The sequence below is a fragment of the Oratosquilla oratoria genome, chromosome 2 (assembly GCF_046742065.1).
Source record: "Oratosquilla oratoria isolate Oo_2021 chromosome 2, ASM4674206v1, whole genome shotgun sequence".
Classification (NCBI taxonomy): domain Eukaryota; kingdom Metazoa; phylum Arthropoda; class Malacostraca; order Stomatopoda; family Squillidae; genus Oratosquilla; species Oratosquilla oratoria.
Genome location: NC_134778.1, coordinates 50,457,700 through 50,482,615, shown reverse-complemented (window position 1 = coordinate 50,482,615; position 24,916 = coordinate 50,457,700). Strand labels below are relative to the sequence as shown.

General features: G+C 38.2%; 1 protein-coding gene across 1 annotated transcript; it reads right to left on the bottom strand.

Moving 5' to 3' along the window:
* Positions 1-22,968: 22,968 nt before the first annotated feature.
* LOC143035846 (uncharacterized) lies at positions 22,969-24,730 on the bottom strand. The gene is made up of 3 exons (XM_076202914.1): positions 24,345-24,730; positions 24,060-24,204; positions 22,969-23,901 (listed from the first exon to the last, which is right to left on the bottom strand). Exons 1-3 carry the CDS (start codon positions 24,728-24,730, stop codon positions 23,317-23,319), a joined length of 1,116 nt encoding a protein of 371 aa, XP_076059029.1. The 3' UTR covers positions 22,969-23,316.
* Positions 24,731-24,916: the final 186 nt, after the last annotated feature.

Genomic DNA, 24,916 nt, shown 5'->3' with positions numbered 1-24,916 from the left:
TTAGTCCAGATGGCCTTGCAATGGTGGAAATAAACCCTTTAAGGTCGAGTTGGGAGAGTGAGCACGAAGTATCGCCAGTAGACCAGATTTGAATTCGCTCATCACCTTCCGCGGGTTCAGGATGAGATTCTGCTGAAGAAGGTTTCTTTTTAGGTGGTCCAGACATCGCAGTATGAGGCCGCAGTCTTGTTCGCCAGAAGAGCGTAGCCAAGCGGTATACGCCGGTCCTGGTGCAACCCATGAATGGCGAAAGGCTGCCTGAACAGAAGAGACACTGTCTTGAAGGTGCCGTCCAAGAGCAGTATCACTTTCAGCCACCAAATGAAGGTTCTCATCTGTCGCAAAGATGACACAATTCTGGTCCTGGCAAACTAAGAGCCGCGACCTGATAATTGTTTCAGACCATTCGCCAGCCAACTGTATGTCGTCTCGGCTAGTCGGGAGTGTTAGCATGTCCTCCCTTCGTGCTTTGTGTAACATGGATCTATATTTATCGTAACCTGGAACGCGTACATCACAAGGATCGATTCCTTCAACGCGCAGAGTGCCCCCTGTCGTAAGGTCCTTGTAAATGTTGCCAAGTGGCCAATTCGCACAGACGATCCATCAAAGCCGAGGCTACGGCCTCCTCGTCACTAGGGGGATTGTGAAGCTGGCTGTGAAGAACTGTCATTTTTCACCATCTCTTTCCGTGTGAATATGGGCTGTACAACCAGTCAGTAACACACATCTCCACAACTGCTTCTCTCCCTTGACTTTATCCTTCTTCTGACGTTAACCTCGGTAAATCATGTTAAAGCCCCGTCCCTTCCTCACCAGTCTAAGATTATCTCCTTCCGTGTTCTAACAGTGTGGCAGACGCTGTACCACATGAATGATATCTGAGACGAAGTACATATACCAAGGCTTTTCCCCCCTCACAAGGGAGGTAGCCTAAAAGGAAAAGGCATAAAATCATTCCCACCCATTCCATCCCTGAAAACATTCCACACCCCTCTACCCTCCCTCTCATCTTAGCACCTCCTGGATGACGGGTCATCCCTGCACGAAGTGACGGATTATATATATTTACACTTTCTCGGGAGGATCTGCATCAGAGACAATTCAGTCTATTTCCAGTACCTGAATTAGCTCGACACTTAAATGTTAACTGCTATCGGTCTATCCAGACTACTCTAATTGCTTGAGCCCAAGATAAAAGGCAGAGCGATCATTGATATATTGGTGGTAAAGTAGATTAAGGCCTAGTTGAATTGCTTGAGCCAAAGATAAGAGGCAGTACGACATTTGGTTATTTTAGCGGTGGAATCGATTCAAGCCAAGTTGAACTGCTAAACCCCACTATTAGAAAAGAACAGTGCGACAATTGGTTATCATTTTAGTGGTATGGTTCATTCAGGTCAAGCTGAATTGCTTGAGCCAAAGATAAAAGTCAGTGACAATTGTTTGTTATTTTAGCGTTGGAGTCGATTCAAGCCAAATTGAAATACTAAAGCCCACAGTTAGAAAGGAGCAGCTCAACAATCAGTTGTCATGTTAGCGGCGGAGTCGATTCAGGCAAAGCTGAATTGCTTGAGCCAAAGATAAAAGGTAGCGGGACATTTGATTGTTATTTTAGCCCTGGAGTCCATTCTAGCTTAGTAGAATTGCTTGAACCCCTTGGACCAAGGATAAAGAAAACAAAAATAAAAATTCAGAAGTACACTATTAGAATTTACTGCCAATGAAGGATCATTATATACCTGTGTTGCACATATATATAACACATATAACTTAGATCCATCATAATGGTGCAAAACAATGGTAAAAGTGCTTCTTCACACACCCGCACTGATGTTACAATGAGCGTTCTTATTCGCTTCGAAAAAGGATAAATAATGCTGGCATTCCTATTTCAAATGGCAGTGTATTCTCTAAAACATAAGACGAATTCATTCACACAGGCCTTCACTGGTATTGTGAGATCAATTTAGAAAGTGGACCTCAGAAATTATTAGACTAACTAGCTCTCAAAAATTGCCCAAGTGAAACATGTTATATTATCAAATTTACTTCAACTCGTTCTTTAACCTTTACAAGCAAACCCACCTTCCAAGCAGCGCATACCGCAGTCGTCTATTTGGTATGCTACCGTTTACTGAGGTTTTAAAAGCTGCATGGCTATCATTCAAGAAAATTTGCGAAGACTTTTGAGAAGTCACAGATATAAAATTACTGTGACGCTGTGAAAGGCCAACTGACTTAATACAAAACCTTGGATGCAATATAAGCCTAAAAATTTACTTTTTGGTCTCTCACTTGGACTTTTTTCCCTACAAATATTGATACAGTGAAAAGCACAGCAAGAGGATTCATCAGGACATTTTGAACAAGGAAACTCGGTGCCAAGGAAAGTGGAGACTTCCCAAAGGACAAATATAGCCGAAATTTCAATATTACTACGTTTTGAAGGTCAGAACATTAATAATATTATAATCAAAGACGCACACATATAAAACTGAACAATGGTATCGGAAGAATACCAATACTGATAAACAAACTTTGAAAACATAATTGAATTTTGCGTGAAAAACACCATTACCTTCACCTACTTTAGTTTTTGGGGAAAAAAATACCTGTGTTCTTGTTGTTATCGGTAGCCTCAACCCCCTGCGATGACTCCCATTCAGCCGAATAGTATTGTCCTACTTTAGGACAGCAACAGTTACTACAGCAGAGATGGTACAAGTAGGAGAGGTAATGGTGTGAGGGGTTCATTTGGAGAGGAGTCAGTTGTTCGTTCAGTGGGCCTAGTCTAGCCAAATAATGTCACCGAAAATGAGGTATTTGTCAGTGGCTGCTTACCCGACGGAGAGACTGGGAGCCGTAGGAGCAGGAACATAAAGGATAAATTTAAACGCAAATATAAGGATATATATATAATCAATCAAATCAGCCAACCTGAGTCCACTGCTGAACAAAGGCCTCCCTCATAGCATTCCATGATTCACACGACCGCGCCATCCTCTGTCACGTCACTCCTGCAAACTTCTCGATCTCATCTCTCCACTTTCTGTCTGGCCTCCCTCTTCCACGCTTCCTATCTCGCAGCGTCCACTCAGTAATACACTTGCTCCATCGCTCATCAGTCGTTCGCACTAACTTATCTGCCCGATTCCACTTCCTTTCTTTTACCGCCTCCACAACTTATTTCACTCTAGTCTGCTCGCTCACCCAGCTTGCTCTCTTTCGGTCTCTCAGCGTTATTCCCATCATTGATCTCTCCATTCTCCTCTGTGCAGTCCATAGTTTTGTTTCTATTGCCTTCGTTAGTTTCCAAGTCTCACACCCGTAGATTATTGCTGGCAGAATGCATTTATTGTAAATTTTATGTTTCAAACATATTGTACTTACCAAACACTTTCCAACCAATTGTAATGTGTCTTTTTATTTCATTATCATGATCTTTCGTCACTTTCACCACCTACCCTAAATGATTATACTCCTCAACTTCTTCAAGACTCTTACCATCAATTACAATCTCTTTACTTTGAACTTTCGGGTTGAACATTACTTTGGTTTTACTCTTATTTGTTTTTAAACCTACTTTGAGACTTTCCTTGTTTAGATCACTCAGCCTATCTTGCAAGTCTTCTGCTCTCTCTGAAATAAGAATAATGTCATCCGCAAATCTTTGGTGGTTCAAATATTCGCCATTAATCTTTAAACCCTTCTTTTCCCAACTCAATCTTCTGAAAATATCTTATCTTCCAAGGAAGCTGTAAATAGTTTGGGTGATATTGTATAGCCTTGCCGTACTCATTTCTCAATCTTGTTCTTTTCTGTATCTTTATGTGGTCAAATTATAGCGGTACCTTTCCCATAAATCTTTTCTAAAACTCTTACGATCTATTCGTTTGTACCCTGTTTGCGAAGCGAGTTAAGTATTGCTATTTGTTCTACCAAGTCAAAGGCCTTCTCGTAATCTACAAAAGCTAAACACAGAGGTATATTGTATTCAGTCGTTTTCTCGATTAGTTGGTTTATTGCCTGCAAATGGTCTAGAATCGAATATCCGCTCCTAAAGCCTGCCTGTTCCCTCGGTTGGTTTCCATCTAAAATTTGACTTAGTCTATTTGTAAGAATCTTCAGGAATACTTTATATACATTTGATAGCAAACTAATCGGTCGATAGTTACTAAGGTCCTTCTGGTCTCCCTTTTTTATAAAGCAAAATCACTATAGCATTGCACCACCATTCAGAAACGCTTTCTTGATGTAAGTACTGTGTGTACAAATGAGCTAATTTAATATGAACTAATTTCCCTGTGTCTTTCAATAGATCTATCGATATAACATCTTCCCCTGGTGCTTTTCCTCGTTTCATAGTTTTTAGAGCAAATTCTACTTCTTTCTTTTTAATCTCTGGTACACTACTAACGTCTACATATAGATTTACTGATTCAGCTACGGTCTTCGACAAGTAAAGCTCTTTGTATAATTCTTATACTCTTTTTTACCATTCTGTATCTGCATTATTGATTTCCCCATTTCTATCTTTCAAACATATCATTTGTCGCCTTCCTAAAGCATGTCTGCGCTCGGTCCTTTTAATACTTTCATCCATGTTTCTCTTTCTTTTCTCTAATCTCTGTCTTTTGTTGAGAAGCATGTTTAGTTCTACTCTTTCTATTTCGTCTCTCCTGCTTTTAATCCGCAGGGTCCTTTTTCTTTTAACTAGGTCATTTGTAGCTTTGGAGTATTTGTATTCTCTATTTTTTTTTTTTTATTTTTTTTATTTTTTTTTTTTTGTACTTCCTACTTTCTCTGCCAATTCCTTAATGATATTCTCTAAATTCAAATAAAATATCTTCCGCGGTGTCCTCGTTGGTTTTTAGAGCTTTGAATCTATTTTTTATTTCTAACTGAAATTTCTTATTATTATCCCTAATCTTTGCAAGGCTGATTTTCTTTCTTAAATTTAGTTTATTTCTCTCGGCTCTGAAATTGAATTTAGCTGTACAACCTACCATTCTATGGTCACTACCTATATTGACTTTATTTGTGACTGTAACATTGCTAACGCTTTTGCTCTCATCTTCTAATATGAAGTCTATTTCGTTATTTGTTGTTCCATTTGGACTTCTCCACGTCCATTTACGACCTACACGCTTTTAGAAGAAAGTGTTCATTATCCTCATGTTGTAGTTCTCTGCAAATTTGACTAACATCTCACCTCTGTCATTTTTTTCTCCTACTCCAAACTTACCAATGCACGTCTCATCTCCCATCTTCTGCCCCACTTTAGCATTAAAGTCTCCCATTACCAACGTGTACTTACTTTTTTCTTGATCCATTAACTGACTTAAATCATCATAGAACGACTCAATTTCATCGTCTGAACTCTGTGAAGTTGGTGCATATCCTAAATTATTTTTAAAGTTTACCTTTTACACAGCCTAATCACAATCCAAGCTAACCTGTCTGACAAACTACTGAATTTGACTACGTTACCAGCAACCTCTCGGTTGATCAAGAATCCTACTCCACTAGATCTTTCTTTGTCCTTACCTCTATAGTAGAACAGGTGGTGACCATCTTGTAATTGTATCAGCTTTTCTTCCGCTCTGCGGACTTCGTTCAGTCCTACGATGTCCCACTTGATGTTGTCTTGTTCTTCCATTAGATTTTCCAGCCTGTGGTCTTCTGAGAGACTTCTTACGTTGTAAGTATATATCTTCATTTTCTTCATGTTGTTTTATGTCCAAGACTTGGATCTGCTTGGACAGGATATATATAAATGGGGGTGTAATTACACAGCTGCACGTATTTTTAGATGTACTAAGATTATATGTCTGATATTTTTATCAATGTAATTTTGTCAGCATATAAGACTGAGGCACAATTTTCGTGTGCGGGAAGCGGGGATTGAGGAAGAAAATAATTGGAGAGGGTTGGCAAGGATAAAGATTACAAAGGATTACAAAGGAGGAGCATGCCGACAGGAGAACTTTTGGTCCATAAATATGTCGGTTGCAGAAAAAAAGATAATAATGATAAGAAATTAAAGAAAGATAAATAAGTTTTTTAATAATATAAATAATAATAGATTAAATAAATGCATAGGTGTAGTTAAATAAAAAACAAACATATGAATAGTAAATAATAGTAAATTGACAGATAACTAATAATAAAGAAAAATCAAGCAAATAATAATAAACAAATAAACAAACAATAACAAACAAATAAACAAATAATATAGAATAAATGGCAGGCATTACAGCATCTTACTTAGGTGTTTATCTAAACGAATCATAAAGCTTCGAACTACATTGCACTGCCTATGCAGGAAGTTTGTTCCATTCATTTACTATACGGTTGGCAAAGTTGTTTCTACCCACCTCTATTTCCTGGCAGTTTGAGACCATTCTTTCTTGTCGAATTCTAATTCAGTGTAAACATTTTGTCACTTTTGATGTTGTCAATTACCTTTAGAATCTTAAAGACCTGTATCAAGTCACCTCTGAGTCTACGCCTTTTTGGGGAAAACAGATTCATAAGTTTTAGTAATATGCTTTAATGCTACAAGAAAGGATTAAACCTGTTTTTACTACTACATACACGGCAAGCCCTCAGGCGAGCTCGGAGGGTTGCTAGACGCATAATATACAAAATATTTACAAAGGTTCCCATGTGAGGAATAGTTGGATGTTGGATCGCTTTGGTCGAGGCGTCGGCCGATCGGTTGCAGGTGGCTGACCCGAGGACATAGGCCGCCAAGGCGGTCAACTCGGCTCCAAACTAGGAACATGGAGAACTAGTGGTTACATTTCAATTTTTCTCTCCTCCTACCATTTGTACTTTTCCCTTAGGCGTAACTGATAACACTTATATATATATATATATATATATATATATATATATATATATATATATATATATATATATATATATATATATATATATTGTATATATATACATACACATACATATATATATACATATATATGTGTATATATATATATATGTAATATATATATATGTATATATATTTATATATATAAGTGTTATCAGTTACACCTAAGGGAAAAGTACAAATGGTAGGAGGAGAGAAAAATTGAAATGTAACCACTAGTTCTCCATGTTCCTAGTTTGGAGCCGAGTTGACCGCCTTGGCGGCCTATGATATTATATGTGACCTAAATGTGACATCATTTACGTTCCACGTGACCGAAGTGTGATGTCTTGGATGCTACAAGTGACGTCATACACGGCACCTGTACTTTATCTTGATGAATTCCGCCCACATCTAAAACAAACTGGAAACACCACCAGTGAATTGTATTCAGCAAAGTAACTGGTATATGTAGGTATATATATATATACATATATATATATATATATATATATATATATATATATATATATATATATATATATATATATATATATTATAAAGTAGTAGCCTCTGTCTGTCTGTCTGTCTGTCTGTCTGTCTGTCTGTTTGTTTGTTTGTTTGTTTGTTTGTTTGTTTGTTTGTTTGTTTGTTTGTTTGTTTGTTTGTTTGTTTGTTTGTTTGTTTGTTTGTTTGTTTGTTTGTTTTACCACGAACTCCTCCTAGGGTTTTGCAAATAGACCCCCATAACCATATATATTCTGATACCCTATCCCTCCAGGTACTTGGATAACTATATTTCATTTCCAAAAAATATATATATATTTTGGTAAGGGTTAAGGGTTAAAGTTAAATGGGTTATGGTTGGGTGAGGGATTATTCACGAACTACACCTAGGTTTTTGCAGATAGGCCCCTATAACCATATATATTCTGAAACCCTATAACCCAAGGTACTTGGAAAACTATCTTTCATTTGTCTGTCTGTCTGTCTGTCTGTTTGTTTGTTTATTTGTTTGTTTGTTCAGGAACTCCTAGGGTTTTACATATAGACCCCCATAACCATACATATTCTGATACCCTATCACTTCAGGTACTTGGATAACTATATTTCATTTTTAAAAGTATATATTTTTTGGTTAGGATTAAGGGCTAATGTTAGGTGGGGTATGGTTAGGTTAGAGATTATTCACGAACTTCTCCTAGGTTTTTGCAAATAGACCCCTATAACCATATACATTCTGAAATCTTATAAACCAAGGTACTTGGATTACTATCTTTCATTTGAATGTCAATTTGTTTGTTTGTTTGTTTGTTTGGTCACGAACTCCTCCTAGGGTTTTGCAGATAGACCCCCATAACCATATATATTCTGATACTCTATCCCTCCAGGTACTTGGATAACTATGTTTCATTTAGAAAATATATAATTTGGTTAGGGTTAAGGGTTAAAGTTAAGTGGGGTATGGTTAGGTTAGGAATGATTCACAAACTCGCAGCAACGCGCGGTCAACTTGGCTAGAGTATATATATATATATATATATATATATATATATATATATATATATATATATATATATATATATGTATATATATATATATATATATATAGTACATGTATGTATGTTATTAGGACATATGTCCGGCGGGCAATTTCTGTGTGTTCATTGTAGCAAATGCTCCATTCAGAGCTCAAACACTTACGCCAAATGCTAGTGAACAACGGTTACTCTAATTATGACTTTGATAATTTAACTAAAAATTTGCTAGAGCGCAAAAATTGCTGGCCAAACTGTGCACCAATCAAATACAATCACAGTATTCTGCCAGAACACGTTTTCCAGCTCTTTTCACGAGAAACAATTCAAAGAGATCATTTATAAAAATTGTCATATTCTACAACAGCCTTCTTTCTAGTTCCTTTGTAATGAAGAATAATCTGTCCGACAAATGTGGGATTTTGTCAAAAATTAATGCTATTATTGAATACTGTTGTACGTCTTGGGACTTCGCGCCCAGTATTCTATATATATTGGTCATACGGCTTCTCACCTCAGCAGGGGATTGTCTCTATATTTGCAAGAAGCACTCAAATAGCATCATTTACAATACCAACCGGCTGATATAGGATAATTACACATTGTAAAGGAACTAAGTATTCAAAAATGTTGGAAGCTATCTATATAAAGGAACAAACCTCTATCATGAATATGCTTGTACAATACAATATAACAACAGCCATACCATTGTACAACCATAACATGATTCCATATGGTCATAATCCTACTGGTCATTATCCCACATAAAAAATCCCATTGTTCAAAATCACATACTGTGTCAATCAAAATCCCACGTCATCCCATATTTTAAAAAATATTGGAGATTAAATATTGAAAAGTTAATGGTTGATCAGTATAAACAGATGCTTAAACTTAGTGACCATTTATTCTATTTCTTTATTAGTTCTTTTATTATTTATATAATTGATTTACTTATTAGTTTATTATTTCATTTTGTATTTCGTATGAAAAAAATAATCTATCGAGATATCCTTGTCAGCTTTAATTGGCACTATCTTTTCCTTGTTTTTAATTTATGTTAAAACAAAAGAAACCCTTGGGGGTTCGATTCCACTTGTTTGGAAACCTTAATTTCAGTTTCGTTCTGCAAGTGTTCTTGAATAGTCTAGCCATTTCATTATACCTAATCCTAAGATGTGTCTCTCCCCTTTCCATTCTCACAGAAAGCCTTCTTTTTTTCCGATCTCATTTTTCAATCTATCCGCCATCCATTTAGGTGTACTGATTTCCGTTCTAACTTTCCTGCAGGGTATGAATTTTTGTTGGCTGATTTGTATACTAGCAGTTAGGATACTGTATAATTCTTCTAGACCCCTGGCATCGTTTGTGACCTCCAGGCTGACCTCGTTAGTGACCCCACTCTTGAGTTCCCCTATTTCCCACGTGTCATGACCTAGGTCATGTCTATTACCCCTCGGTGTGGTACAAAGCTCAGCTATTTCCTCATTCCATCAAAATCAGCCTTTCTAAAGTCTGATACTAGTATGTTATTCTTACTTTTTATTCTACCCATTTAATGCTGGTACCTACTCTATCACTCACTAATAAGTTTCATATTTTATCATAAGTCTTTGCTAACAGTAAGTCCAATGTATTTTCCTCTCTCATGGACTCTGTGCTTTCAGAAATGGACTTGTAGCACATAAAAAAAAAAAACACTTCCTAGTCTACTAATCATCCCAGTCAGTCTTACTGTAGTTAGAATCTCCCATGATCACAATTTTTTGTATTGCGACGCCCTGCAAATTTCACGCAGGTTAGGCTCTCTATAGAGAACCCCCCCCCAAAAAAAAAATCTTCCTGCCTAAATTTCTATCCAAATTGATTCCACTTCCACCTTATCCTTAATTAGTTAGTTGATAATGCATTTATTTTTTAAAGAAAAGTGCTACTCCAGCCCACCCCCCACTTCCAACAGACACACCCTCCTCCCTTCCCTGTCCATATGAAGTCCGTAAGATTTCCGAAATGAAATGTCAATCCACCATATTGATCCATGATTCAGTAATAGCTATTATATCAAAACCTTCTACATAAGCTTTACCTCTCAGCAAATCTATTTTATTAATGACACTTCTGCTTTTCGTGTTAATTGAACACAAATAATTAATTTTGATCAAAGCACTATTTAGTGTAATTAGCCTATTCTTCTAGATCAAATGCAATTAACCTACGCCTATATTCATTAATAAATTGATCAAATGAAAGCATAATTAACACAAATATAGGGTATATTCATACTATCGGGATGGGGGATGGGATTAGGAGTCCTACAACCTGTAACCCCAAAGGGGACATTCCTAATAAAAGTAAAGGCATAAGAGAGTCTGGAAGTTTTCCAACAAGTACCCTAAGGTTTGGGTCTCTTAATGTGCGTGGATGTGGTACAGATGAGGGTAAGAAGGAAGAGATAGGCATTATGGTTACGAGAAGAAAGATGGATGTGCTGGCTTTGAGTGAAACTAAAATGAAAGGGAAGGGTGAGTGTGAGTTTGGGAGTGTAGTTGGGAGGTACTCAGGAGTGAAGAGGGGACAAGGGAGAGAAGGGGTGGCTATACTAGTAAATGAAGAGATAAGTAAGCGTGTAGTGGAGTGGAAGGAGGTTTCATCAAGGTTGATGTGGATGAAGGTGAAGCTGGGAAGGGAGATGTGGGTTTTGTAAGTGCGTATGGGCCTGGTAATGAGAAGAGTGTAGAGGTAAGGGAGGCTTTTTGGGTAGATATAAATGAGCGCATAGAGGGATTAGGGAGAAATGTCAATGTAGTTGTATTGGGAGACCTTAATGCTAGGGTAGTAAACGAACCAATAGACGGAGTGATTGGGAAGTATGGAGTTCCAGGTAAAAATCGTAGTCGAGAATTGATGGTGGAGATGTGTCTTGAAAGAGAGTTGATGATAGCAAATACAATGTTTCGGAAGAAAGTCAAGCATAAGTACACATGGGAGAGGGTGGTAGATGGAAGGGTGGCAGATAGAGCGTTAATGGACTATATAGTGGTGACCAGGAGTATGGTAGGAAGAGTTAAGGATATACATGTTCTAAGGGGAGAGAGTGGGGGAATATCAGATAATTTTCTGGTGGAAGGTAAATTGAGAGTGGAGAATAGATGGAGAAGGAGGAAAAGGGCAGAAGGTAGGAAGGTACTTAGAGTGAAATGCTTAAATTAGAAAGAAAAGGAGAATGAGTATAAAAAGAAGCTGAGAGAGTCGAGGGAGGGAGTGAAGAATAGAGTCGAACTAGGAGTGAAGGAGGAATAGGGATGGTTCAATGAGGGAGTCATAAGGTGTGTAAAGATGGTGTGTGGAACAAGGAGGACGGGAGGAAATAGAAGGAAGGGTAGTGAGTGGTGGGATGAAGAACCAAAGAAGGGTGTACAAGAGAAGAAACAGGCATTCATAGATTGCCTACAAATTAGGACGAGATAATCGTATGAGAGGTACAAAGTAAAGAGAAAGGAAGTTAAGCATAAGATAAAGGAAGCAAAGAGGAGAGTACATAGATGTGAAATGGGGTAAGAGTATGACATAAAATTTTGAAAGTAATAAAAAGATGTTTTGGAAAGAAATTAAAAGAGGAAGAGGAGGCGAATCAAGTAGAGAAGAAAAGGTAAAAGGTGCAGATGGAGAGATGATAATGGAAGAGAAGGCAGTGAGAGGAAGGTGGGCAGAGTATTTTAGGGAAATGCTAAATGTGAAGGAGGATAGGGAGGAAAAGGTAGTTGCAGTAAGAAGCGCTAAGAAAATTAGAGCATTTTGTCTGAGACAAAGAAGACAAAATGAGGTGATTCCGATATTGACATGTTAATGGAACTATTAATGCAACCTTGAATCATGGGGACACGTTCATCCCAAGAAGGATGAAGATTAAAAGCAAGGTTGCGAAGAACATTTTTTTCCCCTGGCATTCAACTAAGCCATTTGAACGAGTGTGATAAACAGTAATGTTGCATTTTTTTTTTTTTTTTTTTTTTTTTTTTTTTTAGTAATTACAAATATTCGAGAAAATATCATTGTTGAACTTGGTCCAATTGTCAGAAACCAGATTTTTAGGTGTAGTGAAAGGGGCATATGAGTTTGTCAATAGGGGTCTTTGCCACGTGTTGTGCTGTCTTGTCTGGTGGGGGGAAAGGATACAAAATCGTGAAAAATGCTCGACACAAATTGGTGTTAGTTTCCACTGTCTGTAAGTGGTAACTTAAGAAGATCAACAACGACTGTGTCGAATGATTTACAAGGGTAGGGTAATTTAAGATTGGAACATGACCGCTGATATGACCTTTCTGAACCACAGAAGAGTGACAAGCATCAATGTAGGAGTGTATACCTTTTCTCGTGATTAACGAGAAGTAGTGCAATCTGGTTTGTGTAACGCTTTTCTCCTTGCCAGGGTGTGCAGCAATGGGGGGGATCGTGTAGGAGTTTTAAAACTTCCGGAATGAGATCCGTAGGGACTACGAGCTAAAACACTGACCGGTTGGGTTCATGTTTGTTCGTTAGTGTTGTTTTGTGATATATTATGTCATCAACTAATGTGTAATTGTCGAGATTGGGAGGGAAATTATCTGTATCATTTGTGTCTGTAGATTCGAGGAAGTATATAACACGTTTCCAAAGAGGGTCTGATCTCTGCGCTGCAGCTATGCGCGCTTGTGTAAGAGTTACTGAAATCGGATTTTGAGTGATGGTCCCGATATGGTAACAGAGAGAGTCTGCTACTAAGTTTGCTTTACCTTGAACAAAAGGAAAGGTGGCCATGAACTCTTGTAAGGTGAGGAGCCAGCAAATTATTTCCTTGGAAGATGTACAATACATGAACTGAGTATGGACACTCAGTATTTATACATAAGCGATTTATTTATAAGCAATAGAAGCACATATAGAAATATATTGGAGGTTCGATGATTTTGCAGTTGGCAATGTCAGACGCAGGTGTCCAGACACTCAGCCCAGTTGACCGCGTGAGGTCATACGAGGTCGGCCCAAAGTCCGCTGTAAGGTCAAATACAATAGGTGGTCACACGGGAGTTCTCTGGAGATGTCGGGCACCTTCTGTAGCTAATGAGTGCGTGCGCGCGTGTGCACGCTAGACATCTAAAGGATTGAATATTCCATTCAACAATTTTGCAATAATACATGTACGTGTAAATGTGTATATGAACTTACGTGTGTATGTATTCATGTATGCATTTATGCATGTATGTATATATGTATGTATTTATGTATGTATGTATGTATGTATGTATGTATGTATGTATGTATGTATGTATGTATGTATGTATGTATGTATGTATGTATATGTGTGTATATATATGTATGTATTTATCTATGTATGTATGTGTATATATGTATGTATGTATGTATGTATGTATGTATGTATGTATGTATGTATGTATGTATGTATGTATGTATGTATGCATGCATGTATGCATGTATGTATGCATGTATGTATGTATGTATGTATGTATGTATGTATGTATGTATGTATGTATGTATGTATGTATGTATGTATGTATGTATGCATGTATGTATATATGTATGTATGTATGTGGCCCTTCTGTCTTTGAGGTACATGAAACTAGAGAATCATGTAGACACATGCTTTTATTGATAGACTCTTGATAGAATCCGAAGCATGAGGGCCTGTTGCTTGCTTCTACAGACTATGGTCTCATGATTATTTCGCTGCCATGGCTCTTTTATAACTAGCTGCCTACTATTCTCATCCAAGCATGGTCAATAAGAAAGGGTTCCCTTCTGCCTTGCCAGCGTACGTCTTGTTCCCGTGACAGGCCTTGAGGTGATATTTAGCGAAGTACTCTACGTCACCATTCTGTTTATTCAAAGACTAACAATTCCAGTACTTTATAGTTACCCCTACATGTCCTCCTTGGTTCACAATTTGACAATACTCAACAATACTTTATTGGCTCCAATACAACATATTGGCATTATACAGTCATATATTTCCATAACATGCACTTGCACTACTTTCTCTTGAGATACAATACGACGGGAGCGTCGTGGAATCTGTAGTTTACATTTCTTAGTTACAATACCATCGTATTACAACATAATTTCACAACACGATTATATCGTATATAATGAACCATTACAATACGACTCAAATCCAGATTTGTAACACTTCCAATATCATATTTCATACATCGTGAATTACATACTTTAAATCAAGACCAATACAATACGACTCAAATCCAGATTTGTATAACTTCCAATATCATATTTCATACATCGTGAATTAATACTTTATATCAAGACATTACACGCCGTGTGAGTTGCACTTAGCTTCAATCATGTAATTGGCACTCATAGTATGTATGTATATGTGTGTATGTATGTATGTATGCATGTATGTATGTATGTATGTATGTATGTATGTATGTATGTATGTATGTATGTATGTATGTATGTATGTATGCATGCATGTGTGTATGTATGTATGTATGTATGTATGTATGTATGTATGTATGTATGTATGTATGTATGTATGTATGTATGTATGTATGTATGTATGCATATATGTATGTATGTATGTATGTATGTATGTATGTATGTATGTATGTATGTATGTATGTATGTATGTATGTATGTATGTATGTATGTATGCATGTATGTATGTATGTATACATGTATGTATGTATGTATGTATGTATGTATGTATGTATGTATGTATGTATGTATGTATGTATGCATGTATGTATGTATGTATGTATGTATGTATGTATGTATGTATGTATGTATGTATGTATGTATGTATGTATGTATGTATGTATGTATGTATGTATGTATTATGCATGTATATATGTGTGTATGTATGTATTCGTATATGTATACGAGTGTGAGTAGGATGGGGGATCAACGGAGATGGAAGGGCAGGAGACAAAGCCCCGCCCCCGGCCCGCTCTATCCACGCCCGGTTTGGTTCGTTTCCGGCGACTCGATAACTAAATTAGCGGTGCATTTGCAAGTCCAAGGCCAAGGTTCAAAGAGCTCAAAGGCGGGCAGGTATGGATAGTGGGGAGAGGAAGGGGGAATGGAGTGGAAGGACAAGGGAGGAGAGAAGGATAGAAGGAAGGAGTGGAGAAAGGAGGGATAGGGGAGATAGGGAAAGGGAACATGACAAGGATATTGCAAGAGGAGACTGAGGAACGGGAGGGAAAAGAAAACGGAGATGGGTAGAAGGAAAGAGGAAGGGAGAAAGGAATGAAAGGGAAGAGAAGGAGGTAAGACAAGGGGAGGCCAAAAGGACGGAAGTGAAGTGAAGTGAAGGGAATGTGAGAGGGAGAAAAGAATTAAGGGAATCGAGAAAGGGATGCAGGTAAGGGGAAGAGGGAGAGGAATACTAGGGAGATGAGGGAAGAGAAATAAAGGGAAGGAATAAAGGAAAGAAGGAAAGGGAAGAGAAATATAGAGAGAAGAGTAGGAGGGGGAAGTGAGGAATGAAATAAGGGGAGCGGAGTAGAATTGTAGTGTGAGGTGTGGGAAAAGGAAGTCGGTTGGTTTGAGGGCAGAAAAAAGGAAGGAGAATGTATAAAGAAATAAGCTATCCATTGCATGTTGTGCACCGACATTATGATTAGGTATATTTCGTTATGGGTGACGCCATGTGTCACGTAAAATTTTGTTGGTTGTGAGGCAGTGGGAAGATTTTTATTCCCGTAGCATTTGTTCTTCAGCAAAATATATTCGTATGAAGTTAGCCAGATCACCATGCGAACCAGTGGCTGTAAATAGATAGATGCCTTGATAAAACCCCTTAGTATTAACCAGAATAAATTACATGAAAAAAATCTAAGGGACATAGAGGAGAGTACTGAAATGAGTAGGAACTTTGAAGTGTGCACAAAAACGAAAATCATGCAGGTTGCGGGGAGACGTCTACGAGTGAGATCGCGGTCTTACCAAAGGGAAGTGTACGAAACAAGACCTAATAGAAGACGCGATTTCATTGACAAAACGCCCCGAAAGGAAATGGTCTCTGATAAACAAATTCACTGGTATTTAACGTGCTTGTATTTAGTACAATGCTTGAAGCGTTATATTTATATATATATATATACATATATATATATATATATATGTATATATATATATATACATATATATAAATACATATATATATATATATATATATATATATATATATATATAAATATATAAATAAATATATATGTTCTGTTCTCATTTTCTTTCACTCTCTAACCGTATCATAATTCCGTATCCCGCTCCCTTTTTGATATATCTACTCTCTCCCATTCACTGTACTGAAGGAATCATAGAGCGTCTGTCCACCAAGCAGACCTGACCTGGCAGCCCCATTTATGACCTTAGCCGACGTGTTAATCCCTCCTCCATCCCCCCCCCCCCCATCCATTAGCACAACCACCGGCCGTCACGCTAACTGCCTTACGGCGGCTCAAAGTCGTAGCTAAGATTTCGTCTTTAGGTTAGCGGTGAAACATAACACTACTCTGTCGTTTGTCCAGCGTGAGACTGAATAATTCGTACAGCTACTGGTACTTGCAAGGGTTAAAAAGCTGGAACAATATGGTTACATGTGTGTATCCAATATCAAGATATGCAAGGCCTTATACGCCTCACAGTGTGTCATAATTACCTTTGCTTTGATGACAGACTTTTCGTAACGTTAGACGTTTTTATTCAGATTATTAGGGGCTTAGGGCTGAAGGGCTCAAGGTAGCGTGACACCACCTTGTGTATATATATATATATAAATATATATATATATACAGCCCTAAGCCCCTAATAATCTGAATAAAAACGTCTAACGTTACGAAAAGTCTGTCATCAAAGCAAAGGTAATTATGACACACTGTGAGGCGTATAAGCTGTACGAATTATTCAGTCTCACGCTGGACAAACGACAGAGTAATGTTATGTTTCACCGCTAACCTAAAGACGAAATCTTAGCTACGACTTTGAGCCGCCGTAAGGCAGTTAGCGTGACGGCCGGTGGTTGTGCTAATGGATGGGGGGGGGGGAAGTGGAGGAGGGATTAACACGTCGGCTAAGGTCATAAATGGGGCTGCCAGGTCAGGTTTGCTTGGTGGACAGAATCTCTATGATTCCTTCAGTACAGTGAATGGGAGAGAGTAGATATATCAAAAAGGGAGCGGGATACGGAGTTATGATACGGTTAGAGAGTGAAAGAAAATGAGAACAGAACTTACGACAGTCTAGGAGATTATATTAGTCTTTACAAGGAAGAGTTTGCAGGAGTGATACGGCAGGGGTTAAAGCAGTCGTTCAAGTCACGAAAGAAGTTGCGATAAACAATGGTGGTGATGATGATGATGATGATGATGATGATGATGATGATGATGATGATGATGATGATGATGATGATGATGATGATGATGATGATGATGATGATGATGATGATGATGATGATGATGATGATGATGATGATGATGATGATGATGATGATGATGATGATGATGATGATAATGATGACGATGACTATGATGATTATGATGATGATGATGATGATGATGATGATGATGATGATGATGATGATGATGATGATGATGATGATGATGATGATGATGATGATGATGATGACAATAGATAGATAAATAGGTAAATAAATAAATAAATAAGTAATCAAATAAATATAAATTATAATATCAATGATATTAAATAGAATAAGTAAATGAATATATAGTTAATGTCAAATAATAAACAAACATGTAAATAGTAGATAATAATAAATTGACAGATAAATCATAGTAAATGATAATCAAGGAAATAACAATGAACAAACAGGCAAATAATAATAAGCAAATAAATAAATAATATAAAATTAATGGCAGGCATTACAGCATCTTGCTTAGGTGTTTATCTAAACGAATCTTAAAGCTTCGAACTGAATTACATTGCACTGCCTCTGCAGGAAGTTTATTCCATTCGTTGATTACACAGTTGGCGAAGTTGTTTCTACCCACTTCCAGATTAAATCTATTTCCCGACAGTTTAAGACCATTATTTCTTGTCGGATTCTCATTCAGTGTGAAAGTTTTGTCACTTTTGATGTTGTCAATTCCCTTTAGAATCTTAAAGACCTGTATCAAGTCGCCTCTAATTCTACGCTTTTTTAGGGAAAACAGATTCATATGTTTTTAGTCGATTTTCGTATGATTTATTGTTGATATTTGGGATCAGTTTTGTAGTTCGCCGTTGTCCTTTTTCCAATCTGTCATTGTTTTTAATGAAACAGTATCTGGTTGTATAAAGGTGCTAAAAATAAAATTCTTTGACTTTTCACGTAAATGCACACCTGCACACAGACAAAAAGGAAGAAAAGAATGTGAAGAGACAGTTTATATGAAAGTAATAAAAGAAAATATGCAAAAAAAAAATAGATACAAACAACAGAGGAGAGTGTAAGAGAGAGGAAAAGAGTATGTGTGTAAGAGAGACGGAGAGTGTAAGAGATAGATAGATATATAGATAGATAGACAGATAGATAGATAGAGAGAGAGAGAGAGAGAGAGAGAGAGAGAGAGAGAGAGAGAGAGAGAGAGAGAGGGGGGGAGGGAGTAATATTTTGTTAGCAACACCCAATATTTCTATCTTAGTGACCAAAAAGGTGAAGACGGATAAGCACAGATTTAATGACAGTAGCAGAACGAAGGGAAATTAAAAAAAAAAAAAAAAGTGAACGGCATTTTTTTATGAAGATTAGTTGAAAAAAAAAAAAAAAAAAGTTATACGTAATTCTGATTCGAAGGGGTATCACTAAAGCCCCTAAAATGTTGACTAGATAAATTTTATGGATTCAGTACTTCATGCGGGGAGAGAGAGAGAGAGAGAGAGAGAGAGAGAGAGAGAGAGAGAGAGAGAGAGAGAGAGAGAGAGAGAGAGAGAGAGAGAGAGAGAGACAGAGAGAGAGAGAGAGACAGAGAGAGAGAGAGAGAGAGAGAGAGAGAGAGAGAGAGAGAGAGAGAGAGAGAGAGAGAGAGAGAGAGAGAGAGAGAGAGAGAGAGAGAGAGAGAGAGAGAGAGAGAGAGAGAGAGAGAGAGAGAGGAGCAGGGAAGGGAAGGTGGGGGGGAGAGAGAGAAGAGCACAGTAAAAATGTACAGTAGATATTAAAATAAAATAAAAAACAGAATAAATCGTATGGAGAATGGGATGTTGGTGGAGCGAACATTGGGACATTTGAAGATACGATCTGAAGAAGGTTAAAAGGGTTACTGAGAGGGGAAGAAAGCTCCTCGGATGAAAGGCAAAATAGAAGAGATCAGGGGAAGATATTGCGTGGAGGGAATGCGAAGAAGGTGGAAAAGAGGGATGAGAAGAAGTGAAGGAGGGACGGGGAAGAAGGTGAAGAGAAAGGGAAAGGGGATGGAGAACACAGGAAAGAGAGAGGAATTAAGGGAAAGGGGAGGTGAGAAAGAGGGATTAGAGAGGAGGGAGAGGGTGGAGAAAAATGATGAAAGGGTGAAAGGAGGGAAAGAGGAATGGAAGTCGAGAGAACGTGGGTGGGAATAAGGGAAACAGAGGGAAATGAGGGTAACGCAAGGAGAAAAGTAGGGAAGCATGGTGAGGCAATTGGAAAAGAAGGAAGGCCGTAGGAGAAAAGGGGATAAAGAGACAAGAAGAAACGAAGAGGCAAGGGGAGACGAGGAAGGGGAGAAAGGAAGGGAAGAATAGAGAAAGAGAGAGAAAGGAAAGGAAAAGGAGGAAAAGTTAGATGAGGGAAGGGGAAAGAAGGGAAATGGTAGAATGAAGGGGAATATAAGGTATAGAAATACATAAAAGAATAGGAAATAGGAATAGAAACATCAGGAAAACGGAAATGCTAGAGATATAATAGGAGAAAGAGCAGTAAGAAGGAAAGAGAGAGAGATAGAAAGGAAAAGAGATTGGGAACAAGAGGAGCAAAGCAGGGTAAATGCAATAAAGGATAGATGCAGAGAAAACCAAGAGAACAGCTGCAGCCAGGCCGGAATCAGGAAATGGAATTAAGAAAGCTTGCGATGAATATGGGATTAAAGGGGGAGAGGGTGAATACAGGACGATATTGAATAAAGAGGAGAAAAAAAAATAAAATAACGGGAAGGTATTGGCTTAAATAGAAAAAGGAAATAAGAAAAATATGAAGAAGGCAAAAAAGAGACAGAGATAAACAAAAAGAAGAATATGAAAGATGAGGAAAGGGACTAAGGTGCACGAAAAAGACAAGGAGAGGAAGCGAGTACGAGTGAGTGAGAGAGGGAGGGAGGGAGTAGGAAAAGCGAAGATGGAGAAAAGGGAGAGCAGGAGGCGAGAGAGAGTAAGAGAAATAGATAGAGAGAAATAGAAGAGAGACGAATCATAATTTTGTGTCGCAGTATAGAAACAAAAGATTCAGACAGAATAAAAACGATATGTGGTGAAAAACTGAACAAGCAATTATATATATATATGCATATATATACACATATATATACATTTATATATATACATATACATGTATATGAATATATATATACATAAGTATATATATATGTATATGTACATATATATATAAATATATATATACATATATATACATATAGATATACATATACATATACATATACATATACATATATATGTACATATACATATACATATACATATACATATACATATACATATGCATATGCATATGCATATACATACGCATATACATACACATATACATACACATATTCATACATATATACATATATATGTATACATATATATATATATATATATATATATATATATATATTTGTATATATATGTATATATATATATATATATATATATATATATATATATGTGTGTGTGTGTGTGTGTGTGTGTGTGTGTGTGTGTGTGTGTGTGTGTAAATATATATAAATATATATATATATATATATTTGTTTATATATATATATATATATATATATATATATATATATATATATATATATATTAGGACATACGACAAATGAATGTTAGTGTGGTAAAATAAACACACTATATCTACATACATACACTGAAATTTTTTTCATGAGTGAAAGGTCAGTGAATAAATACTCCAATCTCACCACCCTACCATTCAATATATAAATATATACATACATAAATATATATATATATATATATATATATATATATATATATGTACATATATATATATACATATATATATATAAATATTTTATAAATATATATATATATATAATAACAAAAATATATATATATATATATATATACAAGACATATTGCTTACAAGTGTCCCCCCAAGAGCGGATCCCAGTATTACAACTAAAAGGGCTTTTATTCCATTGTATTGATGGCCCTTGTAGACGCAGACTACAAATTCATCTGGGCGGACGTGGGCAGTACAGGCTGTGCATCTGATGCTCAGATCTACAACAACTCTGAGCTGAAAGAACTGGTAGAAGATGGAGCCCTTGGATTGCCTGAGCCAGATCCTCTACCCCATGACAACCAAGATGTACCTTATTTCTTCCTGGGGGATGATGCGTTTGCACTCCGCGAGACGATGATGAAGCCATACAGCAAACGTGGTCTCAACAATGAAGAGAGGATGTTCAACTACAGGATTTCCTGGGCCAGACGAGTAGTTGAAAATGCTTTTGGCATCCTGGCCAACCGGTTTCAAGTGCTACTGACTACCATGCAACATAGGCCCTCCACCGTGAAGCTAATCGTCAAAGCCTGCATTGTGTTGCATAACTTGATGAGGATCCGCTACCCTGGTATGCAGAATCAGCAGCTTGACCGTCCGGAAAACCAGAATGGGGATTTCGTCCCTGGAGCCTGGAGGCATGGCAAGAACTTGGAAGACACACATACAGTTGTTGCCAGTAACACAGCCACGAAGAAAGGGAAGAAGCTGAGAAATCTCCTGAAGCACTGGGTGAATTCCGAGGCAGGTTTCGTTCCATGGCAACAGCAGATGATTTAGAGTGTCAAAGAAATGAACTGTTATCAACCCACATGCAACACCAGAATGAACTGTATTATGTAAAGTGTATAGCTTAAAAGGTCCATTTCACAAGAAAATGTAATATATATTAGCTTAAATGTCATTAAAGATTGTCATGAAACTGTATATTTCTTGTTTATTATATGTACTTATTACTGTAAGAGTTTAATGGTAGTTAACCCTATAATGTACAAGTATGTTCTGACAAATAACACCAAATGTTTACATAAATAAACGTGTATCGACTTTAAACATTATAATGGCCCCATCCCATGGCCAAGCTGTCTTAATTAAAGGTCATGATTGCTGTATGACCCCCCCCCCCTATTCACTAAACACATTGGTTGGGAAGTTATGTTTATCATATTTATTATTAGGCACAACATGGGGACCATTGTTACATGTATTCTTAATGTTCAATACCAAAACTGGCCACCATTGGGTAGCTCCGCACACAAAGTGTGTGTAGTAAGTATTATGAAAAAAATTAGTTTGAAAAAACAAAACTGGCCACCATTTGGTCGCTCCGATTCACTTAATTCTAAGATATAACAAAAACATGTAAGTACAATTAAACATCATTTATTTAAATCAACAATCACTCACTAAAATCACAGTTCACAGTTCACTTGACAGTTCATTTTCCACAGCCACAGCCCTGGCATTCACTGACTGCTTTGTTGTGAAGGTGGTGTGTTAATGTCATCGTCCACCAGGTCAGAGGGTGATGCCAGCATGGCACTAAATCCGGACAAGTTGGGAATGCTGGGCAGGCTCTGGTCAAAGATGCCGGGACTTGGTTGGCTTGATGATGGCTGTGGGATGTGGCTGTGGAGAATGGGTGTGGGAGCACGATTTGACTGCTGTGGCTGACTTCACTGCTGTGGCTGACTTGACTGCTGACTTGACTGCTGTGGCATCTGCTGGTACTGATAAAACTGTCCATGCACCCACAGAGGCTGAGTCCCCCACACATGACCATGGCACTGGTCAACTGACCCAAACGACGGGGCAGAACTTGGCCGGTGTGGAGGCTGTTGTGCAGGTGCAAGCACAGGTGCAGGTCCAGGTGCAGGAGCAGTGGCAGCTGGCAGGTCTTCATTATCACTGTCTTCCATCAGCTCAGACAGCAGCCGGTTGATGCTGGACCTTGCCTTCTTGTAGCTGGCCTTGGGCATGGTCATCAGACTGTCCCTGACATAGTTGGCAAAGGCTGCCCTGGCTGTCATTGGCTGCTGCTGAGCTTTGGTGAAGTCCTTGAGAATGCTGCCAGACTCTGCCACTCTCTTCTCCAGGGATTGCAGAATCTCACTCTCAACATCCTTCTGCCTCTTTCTGCCAGTTGAGGAGGTTGAAGATTGGGTACCAGCAGCAGCCTCATCTTGCCCCACTTGCAGCTCAGCACATGCAGTCTCAGCAGCCTCCAAATCTCCCCTGTGCTGCTGGATAGTTTGCTTCACCTGCAAAGACAGAACAATAAAACATCATAAGTATAATTCAGTCAATGGCATAGCACAAAACCTGAAAGTAAAAGACATATTAAAACATAATATGTACCTGAAAAAGAAGTCATGTTATAGCACATAAAATATGAAAATAAGTAAATTATTGTACTTACACTTTGAATTGGCTCTGGTCTGTGGCGGGCCACTCCTTTCAGGAAGGCAAACTTGGTGTAGATCCAATCCTCCCTCTGTGTGAAGATCACACCAGGATCCCCACTCTTTTTCTTGTCAAGGCGTGTGTTGGTGTCTCTCAGTGATCTGAACCAGTGATCTGAGTTTCAGAAGACCTGTCCATTAATTCTGCCTGCTCCTGCCATAACTTTTCTCTCTTGTCCTTCCTCCTATAGTCAGTCAATTTCACATTCCAGAGAATTGGATTATCTCTGATAAAGTCCAACATCTGGTCCTCCTCTGCAAAATTCAAACTGAATTCACTCTTCTTGGCCCTATGATTCTTCTTTTTGTGTTTGGAGGATGTGGAGGCAGCCCTGGAGGAATGTGAGGATGCTGGAGAAGATTCCCTGGGGCCTTCCCGGGGAATTGGAGAGACTGACACTGCATCTGAGGTATCACCACCAGTATCTTCTGAAGGACCAGCTTGCTGAGGAGGAGGAGGAGGAGGAAGGATGACATCTGGCTCAGGATCATGATCGGCAGCAGCAGCAGCAGCAGGAGCAGGAGCAGGTTGGGGTGCAGGTGCAGGTTGGGGTGCAGGCCCAGGTGCAGGTGGAGAAGGAGGAGGAACATCAGCTGGCTTGACTTTCTGGGCACGGCGTTTTGGCATCTTGACAGCTTGAAGTATACTGGCGGAATGACGAAATTCGCGCGCTGCCACCTTTTATACCCCCCCTCCCCGCTGTGTACGCTCCTCATACGTTAGGCTGACGTTCCGCATACGTTTCTCATACGTCGGAGGTACGCTGATATACGTTACTCATACGTCGGTATACGTCCAACTCAAATACACATC